The sequence below is a fragment of the Pelophylax lessonae genome (genome assembly GCF_965119305.1).
Source record: "Pelophylax lessonae genome assembly, chromosome: 3".
Classification (NCBI taxonomy): Eukaryota; Metazoa; Chordata; class Amphibia; order Anura; family Ranidae; genus Pelophylax; species Pelophylax lessonae.
The window spans coordinates 687,533,126-687,546,199 of NC_138770.1; the positions used below are offsets into that span (position 1 = coordinate 687,533,126).

The window sequence follows — 13,074 nt, forward strand, 5'->3', positions numbered from 1 at the left end:
GAAGCTCTGGTGAACTCCATGCCCAAGAGGGTGAAGGCAGTGCTGGAAAATAATGGCGGCCACACAAAATATTGACACTTTGGGCCCAATTTGTACATTGTCACTTAGGGGTGTCCTCACTTTTGTTGCCAGTGGTTTAGACATTAATGGCTGTGTGATGAGTTATTTTGAGGGGACAGTAAATTTACACTGTTATACAAGCTGTACACTCACTACTTTACATTGTAGCAAAGTCTCATTTCTTCAGTATTGTCACATGAAAAGATAGAATGGGAGGGGTGTACTTACTTTTGTCAGATACTGTATGTGGAGGTTTGATAGATTGGTTGTGTTGCCATAAAGCAAAAACCTTGCCTTGGAAAATCTAAATTTTGATATTCGGCACTGCATTACTTTAACAGACAATTGCGCGGTCGTGCGACGCTGTACCCAAATACAATTGATGTCTTTTTTTCCCACAAACAGAGCTTTCTTTTGGTGGTATTTGATCACCTGTGCGATTTTTACTTTTTGAAAAAAAAAAAAAAAAAATATTTTTCACATTCTGATATATAAGATTCCCCAAAAAAAAATTATAAATCAGAATTTTTTAACATTTTAGGCCAATTTGTTTTCTGCTACATATTTTTGGTAAAAAAAAAATCGCAATAAGCGTATTTTGATTGGTTTGTGCAAAAGTTATTGCGTTTACTAACTACGGGAAAGATTTATGTCGTTTTTATTGTTTTTTTTTTTTTACTGGTAATGGCGGCGATCTGGGATTTTTTTTTTTGCGGGACTGCGACATTGCGGCGGACAGATCGGACCCTTGACTGATATTTTTGACACTTTTGGGGTTACCAGTGACATTACTGCAGTAATCAGTGCTATAAATATGCACTGTTACTGTAATAATGACACTGGCAGGGAAGGGGTTAACACTGTTGGTGATCAAGGGGTTAAATGTATGCCTCATTCTTACTGATGTGTGTGGGGGGAGGGGGTTGTGTGACACAGACACAGATCGCAGGTTGAGCTATGCTGAATTCTGTGATCTGTCACTGTCTGTCATAGAGAAGATCCGCCTACTTTGTTTCCATAAGCAGGCGGATCTTCTCACACTTTCTCCGACGATCGGGGAAGAGTGGCTGTGATCGCTGCCTCTCCTCCCCTGGCCCGACTCCCGCTGTGACTGAATACAGGGGGGGTGAGCCTTCGGCGGCGTGTGCGTGCCTCCAAGACAGCTAGGAGTCCAGTGATGTAGGTCTACGTCGCTGGACTCAGGGCTGCCGCTGTGCCGCAGTAGCAGCAACGTGAGCGGTCCTAAAGTGGTTAAAAGAGTCTTGGATGGGCATCTTACAGATCACAACATTCAGGGATATGGAAGATAAATATTCTCACTGACACACACTCACCTGTACAGGATGAACTGCATGGAGGGATGTCTTTATTCAACCTCATCTACTATATAACTATGTAACTATGTAACTATATAACTATATAACTATATAACTATATAACTATGTAACTATATAACTATGTAACTATGTAACTATGTAACTATATAACTATATAACTATGTAACTATATAACTATGTAACTATATAACTATGTAACTATATAACTGTGTAACTATGTAATATAAGAAGTCAACTCTTGCAGTTCTCCATCCAAGGGATGGCTGTTCATTAATCGCAATGTAGAGATGTGAGAAATCTTTGTCCCAGGATTGTTGGAATTTCATGCTTTTACCAGCGGCAGAGCAACCGCCCGCGTGACGGGGGCCTTATATGAGGTCACAACTAAACAACAATTTCAATTCTATCCTATAAGGAAAGCCTTTGTACTACATAGTGGAAGGTAAATCTAAAGAAAATTGTACAATGTATGAGCAGCCTTAATCCAGAGGTAGAAAGTTAGGAAGACAATGAAATAATCGAATCACAATCTACTTTATTGGTATCACTAAAAATGAAGTTATTTTGTTAATTATTTATATCTTTATTATTTTCCATCAATATCACATACAAAAATACTAATAAACAATGACTCGTCCCTTTTAACCCCCTCCCACCCCCCCCCACCTCCCTTCCCATATCATACCCCCCCTCCTCCACCTCCCTTCCCATATCATACTCCCCCCCCCCCCCCCCGCGCCTCACTTCCCATATCATGTAAAAATATAAATAGAGTGCAAGGTGTAAATAAGTATGATAAAACCTAATTATACCATCTGCTACTTTATTTATATTTACATATTACATTGTATTGTACGGTCACACTTTATTCACATGGCTTTGAATTCAGCCCTCTGTAGGGTGATAATTTTCATTTCCAGCAAATAATGGGTCATCCTTTCCTTCCTAACACATTACCCAGTCTATACCAGTATAGATCCTAACACATTACCCAGTCCATAGCAGTATAGATCCTAACACATTACCCAGTCCATACCAGTATAGATCCTAACACATTACCCAGTCCATACCAGTATAGATCCTAACGCATTACCCAGTCCATACCAGTATAGATCCTAACACATTACCCAGTCCATACCAGTATAGATCCTAACACATTACCCAGTCCATACCAGTATAGATCCTAACACATTACCCAGTCCATACCAGTATATATCCTAATAAATTACCCAGTCCATACCAGTATAGATCCTAACATAATACCCAGTCCATACCAATATAGATCCTAACACATTACCCAGTCCATACCAGTATAGATCCTAACACATTACCCAGTCCATACCAGTATAGATCCTAACACATTACCCAGTCCATACCAGTATAGATCCTAACGCATTACCCAGTCCATACCAGTATAGATCCTAACACATTACCCAGTCCATACCAGTATATATCCTAATAAATTACCCAGTCCATACCAGTATAGATCCTAACATAATACCCAGTCCATACCAATATAGATCCTAACACATTACCCAGTCCATACCAGTATAGATCCTAACACATTACCCAGTCCATACCAGTATAGATCCTAACACATTACCCAGTCCATACCAGTATAGATCCTAACGCATTACCCAGTCCATACCAGTATAGATCCTAACACATTACCCAGTCCATACCAGTATAGATCCTAACACATTACCCAGTCCATACCAGTATAGATCCTAACACATTACCCAGTCCATACCAGTATAGATCCTAACACATTACCCAGTCCATACCAGTATAGATCCTAACACATTACCCAGTCCATACCAGTATAGATCCTAACACATTACCCAGTCCATACCAGTATAGATCCTAACTCATTACCCAGTCCATACCAGTATAGATCCTAACACATTACCCAGTCCATACCAGTATAGATCCTAACGCATTACCCAGTCCATACCAGTATAGATCCTAACACATTACCCAGTCCATACCAGTATAGATCCTAACACATTACCCAGTCCATACCAGTATAGATCCTAACACATTACCCAGTCCATACCAGTATATATCCTAATAAATTACCCAGTCCATACCAGTATAGATCCTAACATAATACCCAGTCCATACCAATATAGATCCTAACACATTACCCAGTCCATACCAGTATAGATCCTAACACATTACCCAGTCCATACCAGTATAGATCCTAACACATTACCCAGTCCATACCAGTATAGATCCTAACGCATTACCCAGTCCATACCAGTATAGATCCTAACGCATTACCCGGTCCATACCAGTATAGATCCTAACACATTACCCAGTCCATACCAGTATATATCCTAATAAATTACCCAGTCCATACCAGTATAGATCCTAACATAATACCCAGTCCATACCAATATAGATCCTAACACATTACCCAGTCCATACCAGTATAGATCCTAACACATTACCCAGTCCATACCAGTATAGATCCTAACACATTACCCAGTCCATACCAGTATAGATCCTAACGCATTACCCAGTCCATACCAGTATAGATCCTAACGCATTACCCAGTCCATACCAGTATAAATCCTAACACATTACCCAGTCCATACCAGTATAGATCCTAACGCATTACCCAGTCCATACCAGTATAAATCCTAACACATTACCCAGTCCATACCAGTATAGATCCTAACACATTACCCAGTCCATACCAGTATAGATCCTAATAAATTACCCAGTCCATACCAGTATAGATCCTAACATAATACCCAGTCCATACCAGTATAGATCCTAACAGATTAGGTATGGAATATACCTGCGCTAACTATTGTATTCCAGCAGCGACTTAAATTGCGACAAACAATCAAAAACGTATGGAATGGGTAATGTGTTAGGATCTATGGAATGGGTAATGTGTTAGGATCTATGGAATGGGTAATGTGTTAGGATCTATGGAATGGGTAAGTCGCGCTAATGAGTGATGTTGTCAAATATTTACATAAATGTCAAATCATATAAATCGTGAAAAAGTGTCCACATAGACTGTTCAATGGTCAAATAAATGTCCCAAAACCAGAGTCTGATTTATGCAAGCCAAACGATCACAAAAAATGACTTCAGTGTGTGCCAAATACCATAAGGAAATAGGTGCAGCAATGTGAAGAGACACTCAGAGGTCTGATGATCAAGACCAAAATCACTGCCGATTACCAGACTGTAACAGGTGACAAGCAAAAGGTCTCAAACGATCCTCTGGATATCTGATGTCAATTGCTCCAAGTCCAGCCGACCAAGCCAAAGAGGGAGACAAAAAAGCACTCCATAGTGTAAAACCCAACACACTTTAATTCAAAAAATGAAGAGCAACTTACAACAATGTAGATAGAGAAAGCGTGGATAGGATGCGAGCCGCCGGCTCCATCTACATCTGAGTGTCTCTTCACATTGCTGCACCTATTTCCTTATGGTATTTGGCACACACTGAAGTCATTTTTTGTGATCGTTTGGCTTGCATAAATCAGACTCTGGTAAGAGGCAGTGATTTTGGTGGCGGTTCTGTATCCTCTTGGTGGTTATTGGGCTGTCTTATTCACGTATTACCTGGCCGTTGGCAGTGTGAATTGCACTGGTGTGGTGGCCTTTCCTATTACCTTTCATAGTGAAGGTTCACATATTGGGTGTTTGAGAGATTGTCATACAGTGTCACGCTATGGATATGTAATTTCTCTTCACATGCAAACATTATCGGGGAACCACATCAATTTTTGGATTCGAGGCTGCAGACCCACTTCATCCGGTGTTTTGAGGGCCTATTTCCTTTATCTATCTGGTAAGGAGATCACTCATCTGGTGGCTCATATTTCAAGTTGAAGAGTTTGGAAGAACTCCTGAGTTTTGGGACATTTATTTGACCATTGAACAGTCTATGTGGACACTTTTTCACGATTTATATGATTTGACATTTATGTAAATATTTGACAACATCACTCATTAGCGCGACTTACCCATTCCATAGATCCTAACCCATTACCCAGTCCATACCAGTATAGATCCTAACACATTACCCAGTTCATACCAGTATAGATCCTAACACATTACCCAGTTCATACCAGTATAGATCCTAACACATTACCCAGTCAATATCAGTATAGATCCTAACACATTACCCAGTCCATACCAGTATAGATCTTAACACATTACCCGGTCCATACTAGAATAGATCCTAACACATTACCCAGTCCATACCAGTATAGATCCTAACACATTACCCAGTCAATATCAGTATAGATCCTAACACATTACCCAGTCCATACCAGTATAGATCTTAACACATTACCCAGTCCATACCAGTATAGATATCCAGCATGAAATTTTCCCCATTGAGATCTGTTTTCAAAGTGCTCCTTTCATTTTTTTTTTTTTAGCAGTATATATACACGCACACAGGATGTGTATATATATCTATCTAGAGCTAGAAAGCGTATATCTATGGATCAATTAGGTGTAAAAAATTATATCTATAAAAAAAATGATTAATAATAATAATAATAATGTAAAAACATTGCATGCTATGTAGAGGAGGAAGGGTCAGTATGAGAACAGAATATCACGCACCTCCAGCATAACAGTTCCTCTTCCTTTGTTACTTTTCTCTTGTAACTTTGTTAAAAAAAAGAAGGAAAATAAAGGTAATGGTCATACCCTCACTTCGCCACAAGATGGCGCTCGGTTCCAGACCACAGGCACATAGCGGCCGTGGAGTGCGGCCTCCAGCTTGTCAGAAGGTGCTCTGCCTCCCCCTGCTGGCAGTTTTCGGGAAGTGCACCGTGCTGACACCCTGCTGGCGTTGACACATTAAAGAAGTAAACTCTTTTTTTTTTCTCTTTCTTTTCCCCTGCAAAGTAAATGCATAATGTGCTAGTATTAATCACATACTAGCACATTATGTGACACTTACCTGCAATGAAGCCCGCAATGTCTCAGTTGCCAGCCGCATCCATCTTCGCCCGTCTTCCTTCCGGGGTCTGCGGACTCCGGCTGCGCTCGGGAGCCGCCGGTCACGGCACTGGGCTGTAAAGAAATGGCATGGGCGGCCGTTCCTTCAGAGCGCATGCGCCGATGACGTCACTGGCTGCATGCAATGTAAATATCTCCTAAATGGTGCAAGTTTAGGAGATATTTACAGCACCTATAGCATGGGTGTCAAACACAAGGCCAGCGGGCCGAATCTGGCCCTCCAGGCCATTTCATGTGGCCCTCATATCTCTCCTGCAGCTGCTGCACCTTCCAGGGCCATCTTACCGAATGGGCATGTTGGGCAGTTGCCTGGGGGGCCCCACCTGCCCAGCCCCAGCCAAGCATTAGTCCCGAATCCCGTGGGCATCCCACCAAATCTAGAAGGTGGGAAGTGCCTTTTGGCCCTGCTCTGCTGTCAGGCCACTTGGGCCGTGGAGGGGGAGCCCACAACTGCAGGAATGGCTGTCTGCTTCCATGGGAACACACAGGACAGTCGAGTCTGCCTCCCGTCCCTGTGTGTTCACCAGACCCAGTTGCCGACCTTGGAAGCTGTCATTATCCTGGCACTGCTGTACCAATAAATATCGCCTTATCCATAATTTTCATTTGTATTCTCCTCTGGGATTGTGTAGGCGGGGCCCCAGTGCAGTGCATTGCCTGGGGCCCTTTAATGCTCTTAATATGGCGCTGGCACCTTCCTCATCTCCGCCCCCCACCTTGTCTCAGCAGTCGGAAGCATTGAGGAGGACAGAACTCCTCCTACAGATCCTGTATCTCTCTGTGCAGCCTCAGCATCCCTTCATCTTCCACCCCCTCTGGTCTCAGCATTCAGCAGACCCCAGTCCTCCTCTGGTCCTCCTCCAGACCCTGCACTTTCTGCTTCCAAGCTACTTCTCGGCAACAGTACAAGGTAAGGGGGGTGCACTGTGATGTAAAGGAGGGTGGGAGACTCTTGACTTTTGATGGTGGGGGGCTACAGATAGAACCGGCCCTTTGAGGGCAGCCATAATGCGGATGCGGCCTGAGATGGAATTGAGTTGGACGACGCTGACCTATAGGTAAGACTTATCATAGGCTTACTGATAGGTAAAAGTAATCAAAGTGGGTTTACAACCGCTTTAAATTCGCAACACGACAAGAGAGAAGAGCGAGCGCACACCGAGAGAGGGTGAGAGGGGGAGGGGAGCACTGGGAGAGGGGGAGAGACATCCTGCTGCCAGAACTACAACTCCCAGCTGGGTTGAGAGCGACCTGGGGAATGCTACACTGTGTGGAACAAAATACAAAAAAAAAAAAACGGTAACGGGCCGGGACAAGGTAAATTCCCAGGGACAGGCTCCTATTGGCCGGGATTGTCTCGGGAAAAGCGGGAGAGTTGGCAGGTATGCCCATATCATACTCCAAGTTGCATTATTCAACGAAACATTTTAAATATCAGCATAATCCGGTACTAGGCCGGGAGGTTTTATCCGTTCTTTCCAACTTTTTAATATTTCCTCTTCTTTTATAAAGCAGTTTTTCTCTAATTTTGGTATTTTTGACTTTCCTAAACCAATCTCCTATAAATGGTGGTTTTGATTTATTCCATTTCTCTGTTACAGGCGGTCCCCGGGTTACAAACAATGTAGGGACTGTAGATTTGTCATTAACCACTTGCCGACCTCCGCATGACTATATACTGCGCCAGTCTGCCCCCTACAGGCAAAGTGATGTAGGGGTACGTCACTCACCCACGAGCCTGTAGGGGGCGAGCGTGCACCGCCGGCGGCGCGCTCCCGCCCCCGCTCGTTCCCTGGCATCTCCGCGCGAGTGACCGGTGACTCTGATGTCCGCCGGCCACTGGGGATCTTGCTCAGGAGATGGAGAAAGACAGACGGCTGTCATTCTCCCTGATGTAATGACAGAGGCTATGTGATCCTGCTATATAAGATTGTATGTCTCTGTGATTACTTCACTAGCCACACCCCCCCACAGTTAGAATCACGCCCTAGGGACACACTTAACCCCTTGATCACCAATAAAGTTAACCCCTTCCCTGCCAGTGTCATTTTTACTAGTAACAGTTCATATGTATAGCACTGATTACTGTAGTAATGTCACTGGTAACCCCAAAAGTGTCAAAAATGTCAGTTAGGGGTCCGATCTGTCCGCCGCAATGTCGCAGTCCTGCAAAAACAATCGCAGATCGCCGCCATTACTAGTTAAAAAAAAAACAATAAAAATGACATAAATCTTTGCCGTACTTAGTAAATGCAATAAATTTTGCCCAAACCAATCAAAATACGCTTATTGCATTTTTTTTTACCAAACATATGTAGCAGAAAACAAATTGGCCTAAAATGTTAAAAAACATTTATTTTTACATTTTTTTTGAGAATTTCATATAAAAAAATGTGAAAAATATTGTTATTTTTTCAAAATTGTTGCTCTTTTTATGTTTATAGCACAAAAAGTAAAAATCGCACAGGTGATCAAATACCACCAAAAGAAATCTCTGTTTGTGGGAAAAAAAGGACGCCAAATTAGTTTGGGTACAGCGTCGCACAACCGCGCAATTGTCGGTTAAAATCACGCAGTGTCGAATCGCAAAATAGGGCCTGGTCAGTGAGCAGCCAAATCATCCGGGGCTGAAGTGGTTAAGTTGCATTTGTTTAGAAGTTGGAACATTTGTTAGGTGCGGCTCCACCTAAAAGAATCATTTTTAAGGTTTTTGGATTGCATAGGGAAGGGGTAACACCCCTGTAATATTTGTTGTGCTGTCTGTACCCCTGTCCAGAAGATTTCACCTGACTTTCTGTCCCTGTGACCAGTGGCGGCTGGTGCTTGGTAATTAAGGGGGGAGGGGGCAATCCAATTTTGGGTAAATCAGGGGGGGGGGGGCCCGTACGGCCAGCTGGCCGGCCTGTCTCCTTACCTCCTCCTGTTCAAGCCAGGGAGTCTGGATGGCTGAGGGCCGTCTTTAACACAGGCCAAAAGGGGCAGCTGCCCCGGGCCTAGCCATTGTTGTGGGGCCCAAAGCAGCAGCCCCTTGTGCCCGCACTGACCATAAATAGTTGATAAGTGCATTTGGTAGGGCCCAAGAAAATATTTGCCCAGGGTCCAATCAATACTAAAGATGGCCTTGCATGCAGCCCCAGACCATGACACTCCCACCACCATGCCTGACTGTAGGAAGACACACTTGTCTTTATACTCCTCACCTGGTTGCCCCCACACACGCCTGACACCATCTGACACCAAATAAGTTTATCTTGGTCTCATCAGAGCACAGGAGACGGTTCCAGTAATCCGTGTCCTTAGTCTGCTTGTCTTCAGCAAACTGTTTTGCAGGCTTTCTTGTCCATCATCTTTAGAAGAGGCTTCCTTCTGGGATGACAGCCATGCAGACCAATTTGATGCAGTGTGCGGCGTATGGTCTGAGCACTGACAGGCTGACCCCTCCCCCACCCATTCAACCTCTGCAGCAATGCTGGCAGCACTCATACGTCTATTTCCCAAAGACAACCTCTGGATATGACGCTGAGCACGGCACTCAACTTCTTTGGTTGACCATGGTGAGGCCTGTTCTGAGTGGAACCTGTCCTGTTATACCGCTGTATGGTCTTGGCCACCGTGCTGCAGCTTAGTTTCAGGGTCTTGGCAATCTTCTTATAGCCTAGACCATCTTTATGCAGAGAAACAAATCTTTTTTTCAGATCCTCAGAGAGTTCTTTGCCATGAGGTGCCATGTTGAACTTCCAGTAACCAGTATGAGAGAGTGAGAGCGATAACACCAAATCTAACACACCTGCCCCCCATTCACACCTGAGACCTTGTAACACTAACGAGTCACATGACACTGGGGAGGGAAAATGCCTAATTGGGCCCAATTTGGACATTGTCACTTAGGGGTGTACTGACTTTTGTTGCCAGCGGTTTAGACATTAATGGCTGTGTGTTGAGTTATTTTGAGGGGACAGTAAATTTACACTGTTATACAAGCTGTACACTCACTACTTTACATTGTAGCAAAGTCTCATTTCTTCAGTGTTGTCACATGAAAAGATAGAATAAAATATTTACAAAAATGTGAGGGGTGTACTTACTTTTGTGAAATACTGTATATGGCTGTGGAAGCTTAAGGGGTTAAGACACTTGGGGGTCAATGTTTTCACCCAAGATTCACACAACTTTCACCCAAGGTTCACATAATTTCCACATAGAATTCAACTAGAAAAATGTGTGAATCTTTGGTGAAATTTTTTTGCGAGTTTTTAGGCCCCTTTTAAACAATTGGACCGATCACATCCGTCTATCCGATTTTCTGACGGATCTAAACGGGCCAGCCATTCTACTCTATGGGGAGGCGGCGTCCGCTGACACCCGTCTGGCATCTGACCCGACAAGATCCGCTGAAAACAGATGGATGGCGATACATTCACCATCCATCCAGTGGGTCGGATGAAAGCAAATGGATGGCGATACGTTCACCATCCGTCCAGTGGGTCGGATGAAAGCAAATGGATGGCGATACGTTCACCATCCGTCCAGCGGGTCGGAGAGGAGAGCGGGACTCTGACAAGTCTGTCTCTACACAGTGAGCGGGGATGGACCTGTCATCCGCCTGCTCAGTGGGGATCAATGGAGCGATTCCCCCGCTGAGCTAGCGGAGTCCGTGAAAACGGATCGGCCCATGCAAAAGGGGCCTTAAGAGAAAACCTAGATAAATAGACCCCCTTAGTATGGGGAAAGTGAATTTCCAAGGGCAGTGAGGACGCTTTAAAGCAGGGGTCCTCAAACTACGGCCCTCCAGCTGTTGAGGAACTACACATCCCATGAGGCATTGTAAAACTCTGACAATCACAGACATGACTAGGCATGATGGGAATTGTAGTTCCTGAACAACTGGAGGGATATAGTTTAAAGACACCTGGCTTTAAAGGAAGACTCTTACAGAGGTATGTAGGAGGAATGTCCTAGGTGGTCACTGCAGAAATGTTTAGTAAATTAACTCTGCTCCAAAATGTCATAACTTCATGAAAGCGATTCATATTATTCAGGATCTCCAACAAACGCAATTCCATTCAATCTGATTCATTGTTTTTTTCACAGATATTTGATGCCTTTAACCCGAGGATGCAGGATGCCAACAAGAAGGTCAATCAGTACGCTCTGGAGTCTGCGGTGGTCATAATCCCCATTCTGAAGGACAGCCTGCACCATGTGTTAGTCCCTATGGTGACCGTCATCGCGGACAACCTGAACTCCAAGCACACCGGCATCTACACGGCCGCGGTGACTGTCCTGGACACCCTCATGAAAAATATAGGTAAATGAATTGCTGAATGTAACCTTCCAATTGAATAGGACCTTCCACCTCCATGTTTGGTTCTTCATTGGTGGTTTTATAACCTGTAATCTTTCTTAGGTTTTTCTTTTCTTGGGTTCACTCCTCTTTTATTTTTTTTGGAAAAGAACATTTTTCTCTAATTCATCGGTTTTCATTATAAGGCGTTGTCTCTGATTTTTGCCTTCTTTTGTTTAGTAGATGCTGAGATAGACATGTTCAATGGCTTTGTAGAACTCTTTTAAAAGAAGTGAGCATTCTGTCTCTCCTATGGTGATCAGGAGGGGCTTCTCTTATTGATTCTGTACACGGGATTTTGTTGAACACGTCATTGGCAGGTGAAAGAATTCTCCATAACTTCATTGGAGTAGTGCATGTAGCAACCCCATAACCTCCAAAGACATATGAGGGACCACAGACCAGCATTTAACCCCCAGGTATAGTCCTCGAAGGAGTAGTAAATGTTGCTACCCCATGACCCCCAAACACATATGAGGAACCTCAAATGTGGGGCAGACCTGCATTTCAACCCCAGGTATAGTCCTCAATGGAGTAAAATATGTTTGCTACCCCATGAACCCCAAAGACATATGAGGACCCTCAGACCAGCATTTCACCCACAGGTCTGGTCCTCAATGGAGTAGTGCATGTTACAACCCCATGACCCCTAAACACATATGTTGAACCTCAAATGCGGGGCCAGCCAGCATTTCAACCCTAGGTCTAATCCTCAATGGAGTAGAGTATGTTGCTACCCCATGAACCCCAAAGATATATGAAGAACCTCAGACCAGCAATTTATCACCAGGTGTAGTCCTCAATGGAGAAATGTATGTTGCTACCCCATGACCCCCAAAGGTATATGAGGAACCTCAGACCAGCATTTCACCCCTAGGTCTAGTCCTCAATGGAGTAGTGTATGTTCCTACCCAATGACCCCCAAAGGTATATGAGGAACCTCAGACCTGCATTTCACCCCTAGACCTATTCTTCGATGGAGTAGTGCGTGTTGCTGTCCCATGACCCTCAAAGACATATGAGGAACCTCAGACCAGCATTTCACCCCTAGGTCTAATCCTCAATGGAGTAGAGTATGCTGCTACCCCATGAACCCCAAAGATATATGAAGAACCTCAGACCAGCAATTCATCACCAGGTGTAGTCCTCAATGGAGAAATGTATGTTCCTACCCAATGACCCCCAAAGGTATATGAGGAACCTCAGACCTGCATTTCACCCCTAGACCTATTCTTCGATGGAGTAGTGCGTGTTGCTGCCCCATGACCCTCAAAGACATATGAGGAACCTCAGACCAGCATTTCACCCCTAGGTCTAATCCTCAAT

At 43.9% G+C, this 13,074-nt stretch overlaps 1 protein-coding gene across 1 annotated transcript in view; it reads left to right on the forward strand.

Annotated features, from left to right (window-relative positions):
* Nucleotides 1-13,074, forward strand: part of TOGARAM2 (TOG array regulator of axonemal microtubules 2) — a 181,111-nt gene that overhangs the window by 160,714 nt on the left and 7,323 nt on the right. Inside the window, exon 18 of the mRNA XM_082251010.1 lies at nt 11,496-11,712. Within this exon, the coding sequence (XP_082107136.1) occupies nt 11,496-11,712 (217 nt within the window). The remainder of the gene's footprint in view (nt 1-11,495; nt 11,713-13,074) is intronic.